General features: G+C 44.9%; 1 protein-coding gene across 17 annotated transcripts in view; it reads left to right on the forward strand.

Annotated features, from left to right (window-relative positions):
- The window catches only part of carmil3 (capping protein regulator and myosin 1 linker 3), a 63680-nt gene that overhangs the window by 3461 nt on the left and 34113 nt on the right, over nt 1-26106 (forward strand). For 14 of the 17 annotated variants that reach the window (XR_013467061.1, XR_013467062.1, XR_013467063.1 and 11 more), the window contains exons 3-14: nt 6293-6343; nt 7265-7324; nt 7422-7543; nt 9492-9586; nt 10242-10312; nt 10451-10524; nt 17179-17254; nt 18055-18143; nt 19320-19414; nt 20612-20698; nt 23204-23313; nt 24585-24662. Coding sequence is in view for 13 of the 17 variants with exons in the window: in XM_078098710.1 (XP_077954836.1) it covers nt 6293-6343; nt 7265-7324; nt 7422-7543; nt 9492-9586; nt 10242-10312; nt 10451-10524; nt 17179-17254; nt 18055-18143; nt 19320-19414; nt 20612-20698; nt 23204-23313; nt 24585-24662 (1008 nt within the window). In the remaining 4 variants the exon portion in view is untranslated. Of the gene's footprint in view, nt 1-6292; nt 6344-7264; nt 7325-7421; nt 7544-9491; nt 9899-10241; nt 10313-10450; nt 10525-17178; nt 17255-18054; nt 18144-19319; nt 19415-20611; nt 20699-23203; nt 23314-24584; nt 24663-26106 lie in introns of all 17 variants that reach the window. The other 3 variants (XR_013467064.1, XM_078098712.1, XM_078098711.1) reach the window with 1 other exon arrangement.

A 26106-nucleotide genomic window follows, 5' to 3' on the forward strand; every position in this document is an offset into this window, starting at 1 on the left:
TGTGGATCCTTCACAGCTGAAGTAAATTCAGCAGGTCGGATCCGAACGGCACCAAAGCATTCGTTTAGTTTTTCAGTTGAGTTTATGGACAGGGAGAGTCTTTCAATTCGCTTTGACGTACAATTTTCCCCCAACAGACGACATACAAGCCTTTGTTCTAGATCTTGCTCTTCCTTATTCGAAACCCTTCTCCCCCCTGGAGGCTGCTGGTATCCAGCTGTCTGTACGTGTTGACTGTACCAGCCGTCATGCCGCACGACACACACACACACACACACACTGGGGCCCTCCACTCATCTCACACAGACACATGGAAGGCTCAGCCTGACATCCCAACAGCACCCAAGGCAATGTGCAGTATCAACATCCATGTTTCCATCACTGGGTAACTGCAGAAACACAAGTACGTACATACACACACATGCGTACGGTCTGACATGTGCAGGAATCATCTATGCAGACACACACTGCATCAAAAGTTGCGTGCCTACACACTCTCTTAGGACCATTATTATATCACCCTATTTGAAGATGTGCGTCAACTCCGAAAACAAAGCATCTTCAAAGGCGGGGAGTGGGTGGTTGCGATATGGAGGGGGAGGTGGAGTGCCTCCCTCCAAGACGAAAGGGAATGGAGGAAGGAAAGGTGGGGTAGGGGGAGAGGGGGAAGGAAGTCTCTGATGTGTTGTGATGGCCCAGTTGACGATCTGGCTCTTCCGCCACTTATTTATCCCGATTGGCCGCTCACTTTTATAGTCTGTTGACTCGGCGCTGCCACCCTAGAATAATGGGCCTATTACTGGCTGACGAGGCCACTGTTTGACGGCCCCGAGCATACTCGGGCGCTCCGGACGCTCCCTCCCTCCAGGGTCACACGGCGGTCCCGCTCACGAGGCCGTGGCAGGACTGAGGTTGGAGGGCGGGTGAGTGGGGAGCATGTGAGGACGTGTGCTCAGTAGGCGGGTCTGCTGTGGGATGTTTTTTAGAGTCGGCGGAAGAAATAATTATTCAACTTCAGCAAACCTTTTCTTTACTCTTCCTTCGTTCTGCATAGAAATCATTAATGGATGAACTTTATTTTTTAAATTTTAACCACAAAAAACACTTTTTGCTATTTTTTAGCTATTCTTAGTTACCGTGGACACTGACAGGAAAAAAAGAAATACAGATTTCTTTATTTGTGGACCACTACCAAATCCCATCCCATCCTGAGTGTGGCTTGGTTGAGTTATTATTTTCACAGTATGTTCAGTATCACCCATTCATTTACCTGATTTCTGGCATATTTTTAAGTAAAATTTTCAAATGATTCCTGAGCACTTTCCAATTATACAACTGTTTTCGAAAAGAAAAAAACTCCCCCATGCAACCTTTTTATTTAAAAAAAATACATTGTTAGTGTTTTCCCTAGGTTCGGTGTGTGTGTGTGTGTGTGTGTGTGTGTGTGTGTGTGTGTGTGTGTGTGTGTGTGTGTGTGTGGGGGGGGGGGGGGGGGGGGGGGGGGTAGTTGTCGGGCAAATGGTGAATGTCCCGCTTCTGCGAGCACCACACGCACATATTCGCAGTAACACTTTGCTCATATTTCCACACATCATCATTTAAAAAACGTGCTCTACCAGCTATTTGAGAGGATTTTGAGTACATGTTTTATTCCACCATGTTCAAATTCCGCAACTGCTCCCTCTATTATTTACTCTTTACATTGCGACTGTATTGCTTTCTCATGAAGGTCTTCTTCAGGACTGTAGGGCCCTGTGAGGTAAAATAGTTTGTATGCTGAAATATTGATAAAATCCATTTTGACCTTTCATATGTAGCAGCTGGCAGTCGACACCATTGTTAAACGTGGGCTGTTAACTGAGCGCTTTGGGACTGAATGAATACCGGTGAATAAATGTTTCTAGTCTACCAGCACCATCCATATCTTTGAGAGTTCTGGTCTTCCTTTGTCCTAATATCAAGCCCATGGATCTAATTCTCCTTGAATGAGTTGTCCATGCTCGTTATTCTAATGATGCTGCCGTGGTTTGATTGAATTCCTTGATTTTATTTTACGAGGTTCTGCGTATCTTTTACTCCTTGTTTTTTTTTTTCCTCCACCCTCATCTGCATAAGTTAGTGTTTCCAATCTTACCGCTGAGCCTCCTTTTTGTTATTGTGTGAAGTGTCCTTCCCACCATTTGAAAGATGATGTTCAGTCCATCCTCACTAGCTGTCCGTTCATCCCCGCTGCGAAAGGAGAGACTCCAAAGCAGTGATTCAGAGTAAGAATGGACGAGACATTGATCCGTCTGCGTGGTCGTTTCACCAGGCCAGTTCCCTTCTACATTCATGGCAAAACATATCACCGTAAATAATATTAGAGTTGCTCCGATACAGAAACTAAGGCCGAACCCGAATACGCCACTGTGCAGTTGTTTGTTGTGGATATTATTCTGCCTAATTTAGTTGACCTTGGGATTACCACCGCACCACATATGCGCACCAAGTACCTCTGCCTGTGTTTCCTCTCATTGTCGTTCCCCTCCTCATCCATTTGTCCTCAATCACACTCGATACTTGTCCCCGTCTCATCCCACTTTCTTACATTTGCACACAATCACCCATTCCTGTCCTTTAAGCTTCACATCTCCTCTTAAAGACGCTCATCTCTGACTTGGGACTCTACAGGCCTACAACCCCCTTCCCATTATCTGTTTCCATTTAGTATTTCTCCGACCGCTCTCTTAGCATCCCTCCCTTGATTTAGATGCATTGGACTCGCTTGTTTTTTATGAGAGAGTCTGGAACAGGAAGTGTTTTTCAGCTTTGCATTTCTTTCCTCTCATTTGGCTTCATCGCTCTCCGACTCTCCTTTTATTTTTTTGCATCCACTCTAAAGTCCACTTAGAAAGCAAGACCTGAGGCATCTGTGCTTTCAAGCCCCCTGTCAATTACACAGACACACACACACATGCACGTAAGCTGACAGGTTGACGGATGGCAGGGTTGTGCTCTTCTGATGCTGAGTCCACTAGAACGATAGAAGCTGTGTGTGTGTGCGTGTGCGTTTTTGTGCAGGGAGCGAGACTAGACAAGTGAGTGTAGTCCAAAGCCAGTTTAGCATGCTATTGTATTGTGCATTATTATACGTGCATGACCGTCCAAATACAGTGTGTGTGTGTGTGTCTGCGTGTGCGCTACACTACCATGCCGGACTCATTCAAATGTCTGTATTGGAATGTTACTGATTTTATGCTGTGTGTTATTGCGTGTGTGTGTGTGTGTGCGTGTGCGCGCGTCTGTTTTAAAATGCCCTTGTGGCCGAGCCAAAAATACCGCAGGCGGACAAATCTGGCACTGATCCTCAGCTTGCTGCAACATGCGCGCACACACACACCCACACCCACACACCCGGAGACACACTTTGATTTGCAGCATCTCGTTTGAAGTGCAAGACCCAGAGCCTGACAGCTTATGATTAATATAAGCCCCCGCCCTCCGCCCTCTGCCCTTGTCTATGCAAACACGCACACCCGGAAAGAGATCCATTTGTTTGTTTCCGTGCACGTGCTACGGGGGTGGCTGGTCGGCTCTTGGAACCAGTGCTTCTGACACTGTCACAGCAAAGGCACCTTTGCACCCCCATCGCACCCCCACACCATCGAGCACCACCACAGTCTCGCTCTCGCTCTCGCTCTCTCTCGCTCTTTCTACACATTCATCAGTTCCTAAGATTGCCAGCTGCCATGTACTCAGCTGACCGGTACAAATATGAGTCTTCTTAGGGGCTTTTAGGGGTTTTGGTCAACCTGTGGATGGGAGGTTGCCACTAAGCCACATGGTGGTTAATGCTGGCTATTTATGCTTATTAATATTAATCATTGGATAAGTTATCATTATGACTATGAAATGAGCAGTTAATTTGTCTGCTATGAGGATTGTTGATGAGAGGTCAAAGGTTAAGAGGATCGGTAGCTAATTGTGACACATACTTATGCCTATTTTAATCTAAACCGTGAAGCTGACTACATTAAATTAATAATAATTAATAATTAATAAAATCAAAAACCCTCCAAACCGACACAGCTCCTCTCTTGGGAACAAGTTGTGTTGGTGCATCTCTGGTCTCTTGTTGTTCCTCCTGTATCGCTCTTTTCTGTGTTTTCATGTAGCAACAGAGTTACTTCTTGTTGTGCGCTTTACCCAGCATGCAGTTCGGCGGGGTCATTTTTATAAATGTACAAATATTAGTGTTACAAATTGTTTATGTGTCGCAAGCTGTTATGTCGTGGTGTCTGTTTGTTTTTGGTGTTAAAAAGTGTTTGTTGTGGGTTATTCATTGTTGTTATAAAGTTGGAACCATGACTCAATCTCAACACACATAAGACAAGTAGCTCTGACTGCTCAGAGCTCTGCAATGACGTGTAAAAATAAATTCTGCTGCCTGCCGAAGAACAGCGTCGGTTGTTATGGCGTAACGGTGGGATGAACGGTACGTGAGAAATTCATGCCATACGGAAATCTTACTGTTTAAACCGGTATACCGCCCAGCCATAACTGACAGTTCAACAATTACGTAAAAAGATGTGTTATTGATCAGTTTGTGTCCCCTTTAGTCACTGTGCTAGTGTAAGCCAGCAGGATCATTTCATAGTGATGGGACACGCTGCTACTCGGCTCTGAATCTCACTCAAAGTGATGTATTAGAGATTCCTCCTTGAGTAGCTAACATTTGATGATTTGTTGAACCGATGATTTGTTGAGCCGAAGCAAAGATAATTCCGGTATAACCAACAATGAACAGATACCCGTGGCGATATTCCCACACTGCTGCACATAACTCACCCAAGTAGGCAGGAAAGCACTGTCATGGTCATCGATTGTCTCTCATGATACTTGAATGGTCTGTAAACGATATACAAAGAGCGGACAAACCCGATGCGAGAGGCCTGGTTCAGCATCAGAGGATGAAACCGTCAGACCCTGCATTATTGATGCTGCTGTTTACATTTAGCGCTTCGGTCAGAAGATACTTCACCCCCCCCCCTCTCTCTCTCTGTGCATCTCACATCTCACGTTCCCACTTGCTCCTCGCTGGATTTACGTAACAATTTCCAAACTTCACTTGGAGCTGTGATTGGACTAACAATCTTCTGCGAAGGCCCCTCCACCAGCTTAGTGCGCAGATTTTTATTCTCTCCTCAGGGGTATTCCTCGGTCTCCTCCTCCTCCTCTCGTTTGTCATTCCTCCCCCTCTCCTGCGTCTCCTCTCTGTGGGAGTCTGCTACGGATGTCTATATAGTTGAGGCACAGGGCTGATCTGCGACGCCAGCTTTGCCGGGAGTAGGTGTAGTATCTGACTTCATTATCAAGAGGGAAATCGGGTGTCTCTGTCCTTCCTCCGCTACCTCACCCTGTCTCTCTCTCTCTCCTTTGTATGTTTGATTTCCTTTCTTCCTCTCACCGCCACACAGTGGGATGCCATTAGCCATTCAGCAAAAAGGGGCCCTACAGGAATTGAAAGCGACGGAGCAGAAAAAGAAAAGAAAAACTGAATCGGGAAAGGAGACTCGGGGGGTGTAGGGCAAGAGGGGATAGAGTGAGGTATTGGAGGGATGAAGGGATTATGGATTAAGGAAGAGGATGGTGTGGGAACAGATTTTTATGGAGATGAAGAGAAATGACAGAATGAAAAGGAGGACATTTGAAAGACAACTGAGAAAGCGCAAAACCAAAGTGCGGCCAAGAAATTGCAGTGAGAGGGAGGGAGGGTTATAGATGCGCAGTGCATGTATGGGGGTGTGTGCGCTAATTACGAATTTTTGAATTATTGAGAGATGAGATTAATTATATAGGCTGTTATGAATATATTCACGTCTCCTGTCTATTACTTTAGCCCAGAACCTTTTTAAATGGTAATGCCTTTTACTTGGGCAAAAGCACACCTCTCTCTTCCTGTCTTCCCCGCCTTCTTTCTCCCCCTGCTCTCCCCTTTAGTTCCTTCCCAGATGCAACGAGGCGCCCGTTGAGCGAGTGCTGCTGGGTACCATCGATGAATCGGACCGCAGCCTGACTCTCCATCCCGCCCATAATATTTCGTACAAACACGCGCCATCGTCATTCATCAGCGCGCTAATGTCTGCTGCGTCTGAGTGCTTAGCGCGACTTCCGAGTCATTCGGACGAGCCGCAGAGATGATTTGTTGTCTTTATGGGGGTCGGGGGGGGACGTGCTGTGCCATTTTTTTCCGTGCTGCAATTTGCGTTTCCCGCTCTGTGACAGAAAATAAATTAATGTGTTCTCCCCTCAGGTCCTGGCAACATGGAGACTGTATCTCTTTGCTGTCAAAGTGCCCACCAAGGTAAATGTTCCCCAGCACTCATCGTCCGTGGCAATTCACAAGACAGAACCAAACCAGACCTTTAGAGCTGAAGAGAGAATGCTGATCATGTTTTAGAATGATGACGACAGGGTGGCAGGTAAAGGACGTCAGTGGTTTCATTTAATATTAATTTATTGCTAATTCTGATAAATAAGACTATTCATGTGCGTGTTTCATGAAAAGATTCATACAAATTATTTAAATATATAATATGAAGCTACAGCAGTTGATTAGCTTTGCTTTCTTTGACCTCAACTATATTTAGTAGTTGATGTGAAGTTATAATTTTCACTGAACAGAACTTGAACATATTATAAAGCAACTAAATACAACCTCCGTTAAAGTCAGCTGTTCCCTCCAGAGGTCAGTGCTGTCAGCATCAGCTGGCCGTGTTGAACACGGATAGTGAATTTACTTGATAGAGACAAAGGCTGTAAATAAGTAAACTGTTCAATGCTTGATCTACTTTGGGTCCGAGTGGTTCCCTCCCAATTGAACTATAAGGGCACAGCTTGCAGAGAGTTTATGGGAAAGGTTGGAAAGTAGTCTGTAGCGTTAATGGGGCGAGCGTTTTCTCCCATCGTATGTCCTCTACATACATTTTTGGTTGCCTATCCCAACTGCAAATATCCACATGTAATCTCCCGAGTCAGGATTTAACTGTTCTCCTGAGTTGCTGCTGTGTGTCATCAATAAACCAACAGCTGAAACTGAAACCCAGATCCCAAAATATGAATACAATCCATTTATTCCTTTGTGTGCTCGTCTACATCGAGCACAGTACGTCCCAATATTCCAATTCATGAAACGCAAGAGCCATGAAAATAATGAGCTGTAAAAAGAGGAAATGATACTTTTTATAGCTGATGTGAAACAACAATAATATTTTTCTATTTTCAGATGGAGGTCACCTTCAACTTCTTGGAAATCCGAGCAATGAACACCTATCCAGAACACCAGGTGACACACTCATGGGGTTTTCCTGTTTGGACTTCACGGCTGCTGAATGCGCCACTATTGATCAACTGTTTTTGTGTGTGCGTGTGTGTATACACAGGTCGTCATCGACACAGACAAGACCACCTACTCGCTGCGACTGCAGACCCAGGACCAGCTGGATCACATGGTTGGCCACATCAATTACGCCCTCTCACGAGTCTTCAACAACTCCATTTATGCGTAAGCTTCTCCGAGCACCCGCGCCTCGAGCAGAGCAACGGGTCTTCCTTTTTTTTGTGTGTGTCGTGCTTAAGGGGCGAACACGAGCTGGCCGACGTTAACGGCACTCGACGTGTGCGTTGGCACAACGTAGCAGCCTCGCTTTGGTGCAGCTCTCCTCTTCGACATCGAAGTGCATTCTTGTCTTTCCGGAGTTTGCTTTCAACCCCTTTCTGTGTGACAGGAGACACAGCAATCAATGGGATTAAATCAACCAGTTGACACTGAGTAGGCCGTTACCTGAGGGCCTTTTTTCTTTCCTCTTTAATTTTTTTTTTAGTTCAATAAGTAGCAGAACACTCCGCCACTGACAGAGCAAAGCACGAAGCCGTGTCGACACAGTTAGAAATCCTGAAGTGGGCCGTGTATGTCTTTACACTCTCTGAAGGAGTGGCGCACTGAGGACACGCACTAAAGAAAATGTCTGGATAGAGCGAGGTTTAAGCCTTGGACACGTTTTGTCCCTGTGGTCATGTGAATGTACGGCTGAGCGGGCAAGCAAGGCAGAGTGTATTGTCCTCTCTCCTGGGCCTCATCTACAATTTCTAAGAGCAATGGGATTGACTGCGCCGCGACAATTGACCTGCACAAGGCTATCGCCGCGCTCTATCATCTTTCGGAATGTCTCTATTCCATTAGGGCTGGGGCAGATGATTGCTTCCAGGGACAGCATTTAAGGAGAATAAAGTGAGCGGGGAAGACACGGGGTGGACAGTGGTCGTGGGTTTGGTTGTGCAGCCTTGAAGCTGATTGGTGCCGCTGCATTGAGGTACACAATGCAGATAGGAGCAAGATCAGGAGTGCGTACACACGGGCGCCAGGAGCGGGTGATGATTGTCGAGATAAGGTGGGGGATTAAGGTCGCGAATGTGGTTAGGTGTCGTGCGTGTGATCGGTTGACAAATGGGATTAGGGGTGGTGTGTGTTGAATGGTGTAGTGGTGTAATCCTGTCAAAAAGCCAGTAGAGCACAGCGTTGTGTTCAAACACAGAATTTACTCAGGTTCTTACTGTTTTCTGCATACTGGAGGACTTGTCTGAGAATTGTTTTAAAGAAAACAACCAGCAAGTAGAGGAATATATCTATATTTTTCATGTGATATACAATTCCACCAAGGAGCAACGGTTTCTTTTTTAAAATAGCATCCCAGGGATTTTTTCTCTGCCAAAGCAATGACATATCATATGCAGAGGCTCAATTTCCATCCTAATTTTGACTGAATCATCAATGAAAGAACAAGTGAGCTGCAAATTAGCATATTTTTATGCAAATAGGACAGGTCATCATCATCAGGTCATTACGCTGTTCTTGGTTTAGTTGAATCTGAATCTTTCTTAGTGAAACCCCCTTCTTAATATTTTCTAAGTCTCTTGGGCCTGAAATGCTCCACTTATGCAGCTGGGAGTTTAGTGCCTTGCTTGAGGGCTCTTCAGCAATAGCAGCTGAGGGAGGGGCAAAAGTATAATATTTACTCATCTCCCATTACCCAAAGGTGGACCAGATGCTTTCTAATCACAACACTTTGTTCAAGACTGAAATATCCAGAAAGTCATTAGGATTCATCCTCTGGGAATCATGAATGTCTGCACAAGGTGACCGTACAAAATGTCCAGTCTGATAACTATGGAGAGGACTAAAGTCTTAATGACTTCCCATGAGGTTTCCTCCATCCCTGTGGTAACTTTCAGGTTCACGTTGCTAATTTCCTATGCAGTGATTACGTTAGCGAGCTTACAAATCCTGCGGTGACGGCGTCAATGTGAGCATATTAGCATGCTGAAGTTGCCATTTAGCTCAGAGCACCTCTGCGCCCCCCTGAGGGTTTTAGCGTGGAGTGCTAGCTCTTTACGCCGCGTCTGTGTGGATTCTTGTGTTATTGGAACTAGAACTCTCCCTCGTTGTCTTCCAGTCCTCCTATTTGTCGAGCAGAGGGAGACCTGAGCGAAGGAAGTCACAAGTTTTCACCAAACTCTGAATCGTCGCTGGAGGCCCAGAAAACCTGCGGTGAGTCGTTAACGCCACATGCACACAGAAAGTGCGTTTAGAGTTCATCCACTCGCAGAATCCCGTTGGCAGACTCGTCCTCAAGTGGGTCAGAGGACCAAAGTATTCAAGAAGGGCTCTTTCACGCTGCAATACTTTTATCTTACCACCAGCATTTACAGCGCACTCGGTACCGAAGATCTCCGAGAGCCTCCTTTCATCTCTGGCCTTTTTGTTTTGTTTTTTTCCCCTCGTACCGGAGTCCTCCACCCTGCGTTTGCTGCATACTTACCCTTTTCGGATATGTTACCCTTTGGAGTGGATTGATAAATGGTAAATGGTAAATGGACTGTACTTGTATAGCGCTTTCTAGTCTTCCGACCACTCAAAGCGCTTTAACACTACATGACATCATTCACCCATTCACACCCATTCATACACTGATGACAGGAGAACCATACACAGTGACACCTGCCATGAGTAACTAACATTCATACGCTGTAGTCGCAGCTACAGGAGCAATGTTGGGTTAAGTGTCTTGCTCAAGGACACATCGGCATGCGGGTTAGCACAGCCTGGGATCGAACCGACAACCCTCTGATTGGTGGACGACCGTGCTCCCCACTCACCCACAGTCGCCCTGATCTGTTGGCTCTTCTTCCTCTCCACCTTTCAGGAGGTTTTTCTGAGACCTACGCAGCTCTTTGCGACTACAACGGGATCGGCTGCAAAGAAGAAGTGCAGTGGGTGAGAACACGTAGAGGCTGCACAAAACCCCTTTGGGTCGCTGCCGGAACATCCAGAAAAGTTTGACATACTTTCCCACCTTTTGTAACTCTGTCCCATTTCTTTTTCTCTCATATTTCCTCCCCTCCACGGGTCCAGGATGTTGACACCATCTACCACTCTCAGGACAACAGGGAGTTCAATTTACTGGATTTCAGCCACCTGGACAGCAGGTGACTTGGTTTATTTCCACATTAAAAGCAACCAAATGGAATACTGTTTGCCAGTAAGCACTGATTGGAACAACACAAACTTATTCATCAGTAGCAGGTGTGTGTGTGTGTGTGTGTGTGTGTGTGTGTGTGTGTGTGTGTGTGTGTGTGTGTGTGTGTGTGTGTCTGTGTCTGTGTCTGTGTGTGTGTGTGTGTGTGTGTGTGTGTGTGTCGTGTGGCTCTCCGAGACATTAGATGTGAAATGTAGCAGTGGAAATAAGAGCAAAGTGCTGACTTTCGGCATTTATTTGAGGACAGAAAGTAATTGGGCAAGTTAACACAACCTCATTATATCTGATATTTTAAGTTCTGTTGCATTCAATGTGTGGCTGTTAATAGCAGCAGATAGTTAGCACAATCCTTGCTTTGTCAAAACTGCAGTCAGCTCGAACTGTTTCCTTTTTTTATTTTTATTTTTACTTTAGTCTGATCTCAATAAATGAAATCGCCGGTGGTTTTGGCCTCGATTTAAATCCCTATGAAATGTAATTATGGGTTTAGGTATGCAAATGAGTGTGATTTTAGTTGAATTGTGGACCACGACTGGATCCAAAACTAGTTTTAGCTTTAAGGTGAGTTCAGAGAAACGTTCTAGTGACAAAACGCGGCATGTAGCAAAGTAACAGTAAGCAGAACACATTTTGAGGATTGGAGGACCATTCTTTTTTTAAGCTACAGCCAATCACTTCTACCTCCAGGTGGTTCAACAGTGGTGCTCTGCTGTGCTTTTAGTAATCTAACGTCCCCAGTAGTGGCAAATAGAATGCACCTTGTTGCTGCACGGCCAGTGCCGCGAAACCCATTGTTAGCCACATCACTTTCCAGGTACAGGTCCTTTAAAATGCAATGGGTAATGGAGCAGAGTCACTTTCTTCACCCAGTCAGAGTTTGCTGAGAGTGTTGTAAAAGAGTTCAGTGCTTCCACGGTTTTCGAATGATTGTCTCTAGGTAATGGTGACCCCTAATGTTGACTCCTCACCATCTTTGAGGCTTGCATGTAGACCCGTTAAGACCAGTGTTTGCACGCCGCAAAAATTCAACGTGGCTACGGGACCACCGACTGTCCCAAATGCAACCAAAATACATTGACTTTTCAGATCCGTGAGCCATTAGTCCGCGGATAGATTACGTTAGCAAGTTTAGTGTCCACATGTATACATGTCTTTCTGTAGATTCTGTAGACCAGCGGTTCCCAAACTCAAGAATGCCGCGGCCCACTTTGAAATCTGAAAATCTTTTGCGGCCCACCCAATTTTTAATCAACTTTAATGATTTTACTTTTGAACTTTTGACTTTAATGAACTTTAATCAAAACATAAACTAGGGATGATTAAATGACCTTAAGAATTTAACCGAATAAAATTGTATTAACCGCCAATGTATGTTTTGTATACCATTTTCTCCGGAGCTCATGTGCCGTGTTTTCTGCACAACAAGGCGCATAATACTGCAGTCAAACGTTTGACGTCGGGGTGGGTGGATGGGGGGGGATGTGGGGAGGTGGAGACGGTGCTTTCAGGGTCCGATCGATGCTGTGAGGTGCATCCGCTCCCGCCGCTCCCCTTGCCATCCACGCCTTAAATCTTCGGCTGCTCTCCAGCCACGCCGCCTCCTTTTAGAATAACTTAGTTTCCCCGTTAAGATGGTTCAGCTACTGTAAAGAAAAGGGCACCGTCTCTCGCTCTTTAATCTCATGAAGTGCTCGGCGAGAACGACACCTTGGTTTCTCTGACGTGCCCTGAAACAAGCTCCATATCTCACGCGCTTGAGCGCCCGCAGCTTTGGCATGTTCGGCAGAGCGCCTTGAGCACCGTGTACAACCAGTATGGATCAACCGATTAACCAATTGATCAATATAAAAGGCGCTCCGGATTATAAGGCACTGTTGTTTGAGAAAATTAAAGGCTTTTAAGTGCGCCTTGGAGTGCGGAAAATGCAGTATATTTAATACTACAAGAGGGCGCCCCGTTTGACATTGTTTTGTTTGTTTTGTTTGTTGAATAACGACAGGCAGACAAGAGCAGCCGTTTCGAGCGAGAACCTTATTGTTTTAATAATCTGTTCGTTTCGTAAATTGTTTGTGCTTCATCAATTAATCTTTCACATAACTAATGTGCTGCATCATGAATATTTTGATATTAATTTCAAATCTTTCAAAATTGAAAATTAAAAACATTTTTTTTATTTATTGTAAATGACCTCACGTGGCAGTGGGCCGCGGCCCACACTTTGGGAAACGCTGCTGTAGACCTTGCAACCAGACATTTTGATCCTGCACATGGAGCCTGCTGCGAACGGGCTCTATTGCACATGAGTCATGTCAAACTAATTCCGCCCTGCGAATGAATCAATTAAAGACGTGCCCAAAGGCTTCACACCCGTGTTTGAAGGCTGCACTCAGTCCTTGACAAGCTTTTTTTCTTGGCACAGCTCCAAATTTTCCAATCCATCTGCACAGGGAGGGGGAGACACATCTGTATGATCTGTCAATTGGTTAAGAATTGTAGAAGATAAGATATATATTTTTTATCCCCCACTGCTCGGCACACATTGCATTGACCGTAAATTTGTTTGCACACTGCTGGATGTGTTATGGAAGACCTCAAACTAATAGTGGTGTAACTTGGAATGTGGTGCGCTTGATCCCCCCACCCTGCACCGTAACCCCTCACCCCCCTATTCTTTGGCTGCGTTGTAAACAGATACGTGATATTTGGGCCCGATCCCGATCTTTGAGGTGCACTCCCGCTCTGTGAGGGTTTGGTTCTGTCCCACCGCGTACTGTCTGAGGCTCTCCGGCAGACATTTTCAGCCCTAATGAACCCTTGCTGTTAGTCAGCATTGGATGCCGACTTTGCCCAAGGAAATTACCCACAAGTCACTGCAATGTCACATTGAAAACAAGATAAAAACAAGACGATATTTACTCATTTATTCTTAACATTTTTAATTTTAGCATTTAAAACGGTGTTTGAAAAACTAAATTCCACGTTGTTAGTGCTTCTACACGTTAATGTGTTGTTGTCCAACCGCAAACACAAGAAAAAAAATGTTTTTTTTCTGATTCCCGTAATGAATTCATACTAATTTTTACAACTTGTTTGGATGTTCCATGGCTTGCAGACATCATCAGTCCATGGGGGAGTCCCTTACATGGCCTTGGCCCTCCCCCTACCGCATCCTCCCCAAAACCCCAAAGCACTCAACTTCGTTCTCAATGTATGAGATTGTAACTGAAGCTGAGATTCAGCGCTTTAGTCACGTTCTCATTTTGAATCCACTGTTCTGCGGTACGGACCCGTCAAATTTCAAAAGAGACATCACTGTCCCGGTTACCCTCTGGCTATTTTGTTGTTTTGAAAGGCTCCTCACTGCGCATCACGGTGTTTTGCTTGTCGACCCTCATCTCAACAACAGTGCGTCGGCTGGTTTGACAAGTCCCTGCCTGTGCTGAAGCATTTAGCGCATCGGCCTGGCTCTCTCGCTGTCCCATGTCTCTGTTCAATTGTGTTAAGTTTGGAAAGATCACAGAGAACGCTGAGCTTCTCAGAGGCGGAATCCAGGGCGCATAGAGACAGCTGTAAAGTGCCATTTGTCTCCTCCTCTGCCTCCCGCCTGGCATCTTTGTAAGTCCCCCACCTCCTTTCCCAAGCATGTTGAGGAAGAGCGCGCGTGCTGCTCGAGCACTGACGATCATGAAAGAAGACTTTGACAGCTGACATGCAAATGGCGCGCTTGTTCTTTATTTGAGGAGTGTTTTGTCCTAAATAACCCAAAGGCCTGTGGAATCCTTTCTGCTTCCCTCTGCGGAGACGACGATCCCGACCGGAGAGGATGCATTCACACTCAACAATCACAGCGGCAGAACCTCGCCACGCTGCTGAATCAAAAAGGCCATTCAAAGAGGCATGATTGCAGTAGCAACTCATGAATATATTAATGTCTTCTACATGCACTGCTAAAAACCTCGGCATCGGGCTTGTTTTTCCCTCCAATAAAATAAAGCCTTTTTTAGGGGAAGGTGCGGCCCGTTTTTCTAAGATCTTTAACACACTGTTCCCTTGAGCCTACAATCCCATATTAAAGAATCTGGCTGCTATTCTGTAGAAGTTTTATTAAATCTAAATTGATGCGGACAGAACACATGGGATTGGAGGAAAAGAATCAATGCAGGGAAGCAATCCAGAAGTGTGCGAATGAGCGGAGAAAAGAGCCAAGGATTGTTCTTTTCATGATCACCTGTCAGAGCCTACTCACGCTGACCTTCTGCGTCCCCGTCCTCCCTATGGAGCCTGTCCACTGTTTCCACGAGTGACGGGTTGCAGCTTTTTTTCTGCTGCCTGCTGTCCGTCCAAACATTGCCTGGACTCACTCCTCCTTGCTGACTGCGACAGCTTTTTTTTCTGGCCCCGTCTCATCCTGTTTTTCATCCACTTCCTTTATTTTCTCCCCTTTTTTTTTGGTTCGGCCTCACTGTTCCAGCTCTTTTTCTCTAAATAACTCCCCTACACACACACACACACGCACACACAAAACATGTTTATGTGTCTGTGTGTGAGATAGATTTTCACGCCTTACTGCCCAAACAACTTGTTGGGGCGCTTCTTGGCTCGATAGTCACTCCTCTGCGCGCACACACACACACACACACGGACTCACTAACTAGTCTGGTTGCTGCGTCCAACTTTTCCCCGGCTCTCCGTCTTGGCTCTTCCTGTCACTGAAGCAGCCCCACAGCTCTCTGCTGCGACTGTGACAGGACCCGAGTCACAGGCTTGCGAGGGGGAGGGGGGCACCATACCCTCCGCCAGATTGCCGTCAAATTAGTTATGAATATTTATAATCCCCAGAGGATGAATCTTAAGAATTGTAGCGCCTTCTGACCTTTCCGACTATAGCCACCGTTCATGTCAGTTTATCCAGCTTCCCTGGCGAGGATGTTCTCACAGAGTACGATAAACATTCATAAGGGGAATAATGACTCAACTCGCGAATAACACTTTGTGTCCTCTCGCCGGCTTCACCCTCACAGTGTTTAATAATCAAATTGGCTTATGGCCATTTACTAGTCTGAGCACACCCCTGCAGCCGGGGGGACATTGATTTAAAGGATCCCATGACCTTTTCTTCTGAACCACCTCAGGAGAAACTCTGCATCTCAACCCCATTCCTTGGAATGCCTAATGAGATCAGTGTGCATATTGTGGGCTGTAATAACTGTTGGAGCCTTATGTGTTTGCTAGAAGGACCCATTCTTATACCAGTAGACCAGTATGTGCAGTTGGATCAGGTAGCTTGTGGCGGTAGATTACAAGTGACATAATTTGCATTCAGCCTGGAATTTGATCTTAAAGAGATTGAGAATTTGAATATATGTTGATTTTCTTGCTAAAAGTAAGCTTAGAAGATCGAGGTTGGTATTCTACTGCTTTCTTTGTTAGCATATTGAATATATACAGTATCACAAATGTTCACACATCCTCAGTCCATTCACTGAATATGTACGAAGGTCTGTTTTGAATTATATTTTCATAACACCGTGTGTATGTAAGAAGTGTTTGAATAGAGAAAAATTGTATTCACCTTCCACATACTTTTAACCCTTCTCATGACCGGCCTTTAAACCCTAAACTAATCAACAGTTTGAATCTAATCCCACATCGCACCACTGGAGCGATGCCAGAACAGGACGACACGTGGTTACCAACACGGCACATGACTCAGTGAGACATCGTAGAGGTCAATTGCATGTCCCGCTGTCACCAACACCAGTCAACAGTCGGTGTTGGCGATGAATCTTGACAAGTGCATCATCTGCTCTCTCTCTCGCACGCACACACACACACGCAGTGAGTCCGTTAGAGCGGGCCGGTCTGATGGCTGGCCTGGTGATTACAGGAATACAGCCTGTAGCCATTTTACTCCTGAGATCTACTGTAATGTCCCGGCTAGCGCAGTCGTTTGCAAAAGGACCCACACCAGCTCCATCACACTGTTTTCCCTCGTGTTTCTCCTCTGTCTCGCTATCCTCCTTTCTTCATTTTCTCCCTCTCTCTGAGCTTCTCCCCTGCCTCTCCCTCTGCATTGCTGCTTGTTAGATGATGTATAGCAGGAATAGTAGCAGTGTGGCTTTAGTTGGACCTTGGAGGATCCTAGAACTCTTTCTTTCTTACCTTTCAAACACACGCAAACACACATACACAGGCTGGTCTGTAGGCGCCCTGTCTGTATAGCTGTGCACTGTTTGAGGTCTGTAGCTGGGATGCAACGGGGGCTTAGTGAGTAATCCACTGACCCAGGCATTGATCTTCTTCTGCCTTTTTGTTCTTATTCTCTGCTTCTCCTCCTCAGCAGGGCTGCAGTATCACTCATCTTGTAAAAAGCTGCGCGGCCCATATAGTGTGTGTGCAGTGTACTCCCTGTCACAATGATGAACTGCTTTTTACTAAATGGGGGAGCAAAGAAAATAGTTTGGCCCACGATAATGTGGATTTATGGATCAATGACATTGAATGGTTTGGAGCAGATGGAGTTGACTAATTTTAAAGATTTGCATTTGATCTCGTGTGTGTGTGTGTGTGTGTGTGTGTGTGTGTGTGTGTGTGTCCATTGCAGGGACTTGGCGGTAATCGTGGCATCCATTGCGTACAACACCTGGTTCACCAAGCTGCACTGCAAGGACATGCGCATAGTAACTATCTATTTATGTTTTTTAACTCTTTACTTATAAACAGTGTTTTGCTTTTTCACATGTGTCTTTACTTTCCTGTTTGTTATCAGATTACATTTGTCATATTGCATGAGCTCATTTTGCACACTGCACTTCATGATGAAGAAATCCCTCCACTTTTATTTATTATTCATAATATGCATTTGGGTAAGTGGGATCCATCTGAAGGTGAACTCCATGACAACAGTCAAGCGATACTTTTCGAAGTTTTATAAGGCATCAGATTAAATGCTTTGATCATTGAAGTTTGGCAAAGCTTGGTTTCAGATTTGAAATAGTGAAATAGTTTTACATCTCATGTTAGTCACCATAACCCACTTTGTTAATCTTTGAAGGCAAACCAACTAGTTGAAAGATTTTTGTTCCTCCAGGAATATTTGCAAAGCTGCTTTCTTTGATTGGATTTGTTTCTGTAGCTGAAGCGCTGGCTTCTTTTTGAGGGATATGGTTTTTACATGCAACAGGAATTATTAAGAATGTTGCTCCAATATTGTGTTCAGTAGATCAGCAAAAACCCATGAATCTGATAAGAGTATCCTTAGTTATTAAGATTTATGAACACAACTGGTGCCCGATTATGAATCCCATCTCAAAATCTTTCCAGAGCCACATATATATCACCATGGCAATCTGAAACTGCTCCCCTAGCGTAAAATTTACCGACCCTAAAACATCTGATTACTGTCTGCTTCCCACTCCCCCGCCCGTACTCTCCGTCCGTCTGAAACCTGCGGTCACATGCTTCTTGCTTTGGTCCGCAGGGGTCAGAGGTGGTGGACCAGGTCCTGCACACAGTCAGCAAGTCCAACAGCTTGGAGGAGCTCACTCTGGAGAATGCAGGACTCAAATCGTAGGTTTCCATCCACCAGCCCCGTCATTCAGCCCTCTGCTAACCTAATTTCCTTTCCCTTTCTTCCCCTGCTCACATTTCACCTCTCTTTTGCCCTCTTTTTATATTTGCTCCAGTCTCGCATCTCCCCTCCCCTGCTTCGCTTGTATTTTCTTTCTCTCGCCTCAGGTCCTCTCAGCTCTCCACCCATCCTCACCTCACCAACCTCCCGCCTTAACCTTTCCCGGTCTGCCCCCCCCTCCCTTTTCTCTCTTTCTCTTGTCACCTCTTTTAACCTCCACTCTTTCAACCAATAAATGTCCCTCCTCTCTGCCTGTGGCAGGTGCATTGTCTCCCCATTAGTGAAATTTGGGGCTTCACCTGGTGAGACGTTTCACCTTCTATACACGGCTAGTGTCACTCAGTGGAGCAATATCCTTATTTAGTATTAATTGAGACAAATTGGCGCCTCGAGGCGAGATGATTTACTGCAGCATGATGAGGTTTTTATACTTTCCCTATGTTTACATCCCTTCCAAGAGAGAGGGCAATTTGTATTAGAGGCCCAAGCACTGCAGCAAAGCACTCACTGCAAAATGAAAACAGGAACGAGAGCCACCTAAAGAATGAGGTATACGATTATTAAAGAATATGAATTAATAGACTCGCTGGAATTAACTTGCAGTGGCTTTATCAGAGCTTTCTACCTAATAACCGCTAAGAACTGCAAATATGGAGCTTACATTTCTTTTAACAGGGAGAGCATATGAAGAAAGCATAATGGGCCCTGTTCAAAATGATTCAATATAAAAGTTAAAAAAATGTTAAATCTGATATTATTTAATTAAGTTTTTAAACTATTTCAAAGAAATAATTTTCTTGACATGAACACCTCAAAAACTGGTTGAACAAAAACTTCAACTGCTATCAGCTGGCACGAAAAAATTCAAAATGAATTTTAAATCAACTTTTTTGACATCACAAACCCGCTCTAGTTAAATTACCATTTCTCCAAAGCAACGACTCTGCTGCTTCAGCAGGACAGTTTGCCCCCATCCCCAAGACTAATGGTGAACCTTTACCAGGTGCTTTCAAGTAGGGAACGCTCTCCTGCGGATTCACTCAGTCTTTGAGATTTGTATTGAAACAGAAAACGTGAGTCTCCTATTTTTTTTTTTTTTACGTTTTTGTCTTCAGGGATTTTCCGCAGAAGATGGCGTCAGCGCTGTCGGAGAACCCAGCCTCGGTGATTCACTCCCTCAACCTGGCTCATAACACACTCGACAACCAAGGTGGCGGACTGACCTCTGTGACCTCTCTCGCTCCATCTCCCTCCTACTGCCGTCTCTGCCGCTCATTGCTCTTTCACTGCTTTTGTTCCCTGCCAATGAATTCCAAATCAATGTCATCACAGAACACTTTTTTTCTGTTCCTTTCTATTTGTCTCTCATCTATCGTTCATGTCTTTTATTATTTCATTTTCTCCAGTCTCGCCCACATAGGAGCTCACAAACACACACATGTACAGAAACCTACGTTTTAATTTGGTGTGCCTCACTGAATGTTGACCACTATAGGTCGCTTGTGCTCATTCTTCCTCGTGTGTGTTGAGTGTGTGCAGACTACAGTTTCGACTCAAAGAGCCTTAACCACCATCTCAGTAATCCCTTTAATCACAGTCAAGAATGACCTTCGGTGATGCTGTGTCTGTTTAGAAAGGTTACAATGTTTCTCTTCTTACGCCTTTTAATGCTGCTACTAGTTCTTTATATATACATTTGTTCCGTAACCAGGAAACCCAGCTTGCCTCTAGAATAGCATTTCATTTGCAGTTAGATATGTCAAGTACCCTTTCTGTCATTATGCAACACTTCCTGCATGCAAACACATGACAGACAAAACAACAGTAGCACTTTCCTGTGGTGCATTATTTCAATCATTACGAGGAGTGTAAACGGCAGCTCCAACCACATATAATATGATATTCTTATCGTTCCACACATGCATGACTGCAGTGAGTTTAGCGCGATCCCTGAGCTGAAGCGAGGTGTTATGTAATGCGGCTCGGCATATGTTATTTTTGTGGGTTTGTTCCTGCAGCGGGCATGTGGGAGATTGTAAAGTATCCTGGTGAGATGTCATTTCCTTTTATTTAGCGTGTGCGTGTGCGTGTGTGCGTGTGCGCGTGTGTGTGTATGTGCGCATGCCTGCGTGCGCGCGTGTTTTGGAGACAATGTATCCAGAGGTTTTATTTTGGCTTGATAAGTGGCAAAGCTCTGTGTGGGTAAAAATATTTTTCATCATCAGTTCTGTCAGTTATGTCCACGATCGTTCGTTTGATTGGTAAAATGTGACTCACAGCCCAATGGTTTGTTTGTTCATTATTATTCCAAAATATAAAAAACCCTTTCAGTTCACAGTCCCCAAAACGTTATTTCTATGATTTGAATTGTAGCTTCTCTTCCTTTTGTCTTCTCTCCTCAAACCAGGCGTCTCCAACCTCATTCAACAAGTGTGCCGCCTCAACAAGGGACTGCGCCTCCTCAATCTCTCCAAGACCTCCCTGTCCTCCAAGGGTAGGTGCTCCTCAGAGACAGCAGCCTCTGGTGGCATTTTTTACTTGACTTTCATTGTCTCTCAAACCACAATCCTGCCCAAAATGCAGAGGGATTTTTTTGGGCCAGTTTTAACACGCATAGATGAACCGAGCCATGTACTGTACGATCCATCTACAAAATGATAATCAGGTCACAATCATAAGAGGTTGATCTGTTTTTTTTCTTTTTCAAATCCTACGTAGGCATTAGTTTAGTGTCCCAATTCTGTTGCTTTTATCCCAGAAAGTGCAGCTATAGGGATCATATTGTAAATCCTTAAATTAATAGCTGGATCATAATACTATTATCTTTTATTCCATTTATCTGATTAAGATCATATAATGTTTTTTACGTCTAGCAGCATGCCGCAAGGCAAAGGCAGCACCTACATACCCGGAAAATATGTAGTTAAGTCTGGGACTATCTTACAATATGAACATTTACTTGTCATGGACGTGAACATACTTTACATCAATGGGTGTGGCTGTTTGTGAGATTTCTTCCTCCACAATGCGATGCAGATGTAACCTTTGTATTATATTAGTAATACTTATAAGTTATATTAGAGTATTACTTCAGTTGAAAACATTTCTATGAAGAAACTACTCGTTTATTGCCCAGGATTATCTATTGACCTTTGTTGTATTAAGAGCACTCTTTCTTGTTTAGCAACCTGAAGAGCCGTTTAAGTGTCCTTGCATTTTGGTCTCCGAGTGATTTGTGTCTTCTTGGTTGCGCTGAAGAGAATGCCTTGTTAACATGATCTGCTTACTGCAGTCACTTTAATTTAAATGAATATCATTTTTTTTCAACATAGATCTGGTTATTTTGACTTCATCAAAGCATTTGTCACAGATTTGTTCAAAGATTGTTGGGAAAATGAATATCAGACATAAGTTCTGTTTTTACAGTTCCAGAATGTGATAAATGGTGTAAAAAAAACACACACACACACCGTAGGTGTTCAGTGCTTCAGTGCCTCATTCTGTGCGATCCTGTCATCTAAACGCAAACTGTGTCTTTCGCCGACTACACAGCAAAAGCCAAACTGCCTGCAGTATGGCTGCCTGCAGCCAAACTGTGTCTTTCGCCGACTACACAGCAAAAGCCAAACTGCCTGCAGTATGGCTTTGGTTCTGTGATATCTGGGCTCTAGAAACCACTCTCCCGTCTACTGCTGGAAGATGGCTAACCGAAGGAAATAAAGACAGAGAGGCGCTTCGATTGAATGTATTTTCGCCACTGCTTTCTCACCAGCCAGCTTCAACTCGACGCTGCCTGCTGGTGAGAAAGCCGTGGCTAGCAAGCTAAAAATACATCACTCTGAACGTTATTCCCCACAGCTATTATGTATGATGAAAAAAATATCCTTTTTAGCGATCTGACCTCTTTGTTGGCTAAAATTACTTAAAACAGGAGGCTTTAAACGCTCTCTCATTTGCTACATAACCCCCCCCCCCCGCCCCAGACCATCCTCCCACCATCAACTCCTCTGCAACTGTGTGACTGCTCTCTGCCTTCTGTTGGGCTGTAATGCCGAGGAGGCGGTGAAACATAATTATACAGTCGCAAGCTTGAGTGTTGTGTACATGCCAAACATGATGACCTCAATGTGTACTTTTATGAACGGGAGAAAGCACATTGGGGGGGGCGCACAAACAGACAACAGGTTGACACAGTGATTCCAGGGGGGATGCGGTGACGCTGCTGACCTTGAGTGGCAGGTTAAGTTATGACTTTGCAAGGGCTGTCTATTTTTTGTTGAATATTTATAGATGCACACACACACACACAGGTTTCCGTGATGTAATCAGACATGCAGATTGGCCGACACATGGGCCCACCCACTTGACATTGTCACACGGACCGTATGGCTCCTGAAAGGCTGATGGATAGATGAAGTGGGGGATTAGACGCCCCGTCTCCTCTTCTCCTTATTTCGCTCCTAATCGCCACAAATTAGGGATGAAGAGCTTAGCGCCTTGCCAGCTTTGGAAGAGCACAGGCAGCAGCTGACTTCTCTGTCCCCAGCGCTTGAGAGAAGTAAAAAATCTAATCGATCGAGTCAATTGCACAAAGATTAATGGCAGATGTTGTTTTTTCTTATTCATTGCCGCTGTCAGATATTTCTCCCGTGTTTCAGGTCTATATTTAATCCTCGTGCTGTGCTTTGCATCACTCAGGGTGAGGATTTTAATGAGTGGTTGAGCCGGGCCCGTGGGTGTAATTGTGTTGTGATCTGATTTGAGAGAGAGATTTTCTTTTGTTGTGGAGGGAAAAAAAAGTTGCTGGCTTCTCCCAAAAGCTCAATTGACACCAACCTGCTATCGGAGTAGAATAGTCAGCGCAATCACTTCTTTTCCACACAGCTTGCTCATCTTCTTTCATAATGGAGATTTGAAATTCACTAGTTGCAAATAAGTTCCGTCCAGGGCTGAGTGAAAGAAGACTATAAGATCCTGTCCTCTATGCCGCCTCCGTTAGGTGTGGTCACGCTGTCACAGGCGTTGTGTTCAAGTGACGACTACTCCAATTCTCTGCTGCACCTGGACCTCAGCAAAAACCCTGGGGTGCTGTCCGGAGAAGATGCCACGGTGAGGACCACGCACACAAGTGTATACACAAGTGTATTTTCAGCCACCTGTTTTTATCCAATGTTTCCTTTTTCTTTTATTATTTGTCTATAAAACAACGCTTTGAGTTCAAAGAAAGAAAGATTTTAGATACAAATGGTGTAAAAAAGAAGATGCTGCTGAGACCGTTCCCTCCTGAGTGAATATGTGAACCAAACAGAAGTACTGGACATATTTCCATCATGTTTCTCCACTGCTTTAATGGCACACGACATTGTAGTCTCGACCACCGCCTGTTTTGCTCAATGGACAATCATTTTAAATTAATTTTACCCTCCCAAGACTTCTTGGACCTACTGCGGAGTGTCCCCACAGCAGGATGCATCACAGTAGAGATGCTGCAGTACGTTTTATGGCGATACGATTAGTGGAAAAAACTCATCGGACCACTGAAGGAGACTTCAAAGTCTCCCGCCTGCCTTCTGACAAACCGCTTTTCCTTTGAAAGTATTTTTTTTTTATCCAAGGGTGGCTTTCTCTTTGCAACTCTCCTGTAGAGCCGCGACAGGTGAAGCACCTGGTGACCCGCTCTTGTCTGCGGCGTTTCTCGATCTGGAGCTCCTTCAGGGGCGTCTCGTGCACTCAGTCACTTTTTGAAGACAGCCAACTGTAGGCCGATCCTCAGCTGTGTCATGAGTCTTTTCTGAACCATCATTTAACAATCCTCAAAGGGGGAGGTGTAGTAGTATGCCTGCCTGTAATTTACCCAAGATTTCAAAGATTTGAAGCATCATACATGAAGCCGACATTCGAATGATGCATTTGTGATATTTGGCATGTCGATCATTCTGTCTAAACACAGTATTTCTGCACGGTTGCAGGTGAGTGAGTGAGTTTTCTTTTAGTTTTTTTTGAAGCACCAGTAAAAGAGTGCGTTGACTTTTTTGTGCAGCCAGTCCAAGAGCTTCTTTTTTTGAAAAAACAGAACATTTCTAAGAGTGTCGTCAGTGTGTTTGAAGAGCACCCGTCTTTTCATTCCATGGACACTCGTCATTAGTACTAACAGCCCATGTACTGTGTTGGTAAGAACTGTTTTTCCTTGTGACATATAAGGAGCTTTTATGTTCAACAGTGTCAAAAAAGCCACATTAAATCTACTCTGATGCAAAGTTACAAAACTGAAGAAACATCCACTAGCGTTGTGGAATGTTTTCTTGTAAGCACCGCATGCAGATGTATGTATGTATATTTCCCACATGTATTCTCTAACAGACACACTTCTTCTGGTGCAGAACCTCTACCTGTTCCTGGCCCAGCCCAACTGCCTGGTCCATCTGGACTTGTCTGGGACGGACTGCACCGTGGACTCGGTTAGTACTCATTGTCTCTCTGCTGGTCACTATCCCACCCATCCCCATCTGATCTCATCTCCTGGATGGGTTTCAGGACAGGGAACAGAAGGGGAGGGGGGGAAATCAGCGTCTTGCATATGAATGGCCCACAACACAAAAACGCTGGTACGTGCTAGATTTGTACACTGTTATAACAGACAGAGTCCTGTTACATTGCCTAAATTTAGCATGTCTGGCACCGTGACAAAGCGGCGTCTTGCCGCTTTAGCCGTTATGCTAACGGGTAAGAGGATCACAGAGCTTTTCCCTCCAGAATCCAGTGACTGCTGCCCCTGCTGGTGACTGCTGAGGGAGCACTTTGTCCTGGTTTAGTGTGAAGTTACAATATTAATAATAATATAATACACCTCATTCAATTGAATGATCGGGTGTATCCAGACTTTTGGCCGGGGGGGGACTCTGGTTTAGTGCGGGAACGGCGCTGGCTGTCATGAAGGTCGCCATGATGCCTCGTCATCTCTTAAATCAAGCATGATTGCTCATCTCCAGGTCTTAAAACAACTTTCAGCTACTTGACGTACTCCCATTGCTTCACAGTAAAGCCACCCTGTGGTCCGTCACGTGCTGGGATCTAGCAGCAGTAGGACATCTACACGCCAGCAGTAACATGATATAGCTGTGGCAGTAAAACACTGAGGCTTAGCTAGAATCACAATCAATAATGTGGGATTACATGCGTCATTTCCTCGTGCGTGTGAAAGAGCGGTTGATCTGTCGTGGATATAGCGGATGCTGACATTTATAATTAGTCATGCACAGCCCTCTCACAATACAACTCCAGCCAATCAGCAGCAGTCAGCGGTTGTGCATGTGTGTAAGGGAAAAGGCCATAAATGTAAGAAGTGAGGGTGGGGGGGGGATTGTTTGGGTGATGAGTTAAAAACAATCTTTCTCCAGAAACACCACAGCCTTCTTAAGTGAAGGATCTGAATGCTTAACTTATTCACATTTGTTAACCACAATGCCTTCCAATTTACTGCACGTGTGTTTGCTTTCCTTCCTCACTGCACTTCACTCGAGCAGTTTTAAACCCCAAGGAGCTGGCAGCTTGTCAGCAGGAATCCCCCCCCCCCCCCCCCCCCCCGTGAAACTAATCCTCCTTTCTCTCCATAAATGTGGGCCATCAATTTTGTATTGAATTATGTGCATGAGTGATTATGATTATGTGCAAGTCCGTACAACTATTCTGCTTTCTTTGCATGTTCTCGAACTTTGCCTCCCCCTTTTCCTCCTTAAATATCCCCTTGAGACAAAGTGTTCCCTCTGTGATGGCTGCTTCATGACTTGTTGGTTAATTGTCATTAATCCTTTCAGAGAGGAGCTGTCTGCAAGAGAATCTGTCTTTTTTAGTGTTGGGTTGTTGGGTTGAATTATTAATAAGCTCCTGTTTTTAATGCGTTGA

The sequence above is a fragment of the Gasterosteus aculeatus genome, chromosome 3, assembly GCF_964276395.1.
Source record: "Gasterosteus aculeatus chromosome 3, fGasAcu3.hap1.1, whole genome shotgun sequence".
Lineage (NCBI taxonomy): Eukaryota > Metazoa > Chordata > Actinopteri > Perciformes > Gasterosteidae > Gasterosteus > Gasterosteus aculeatus.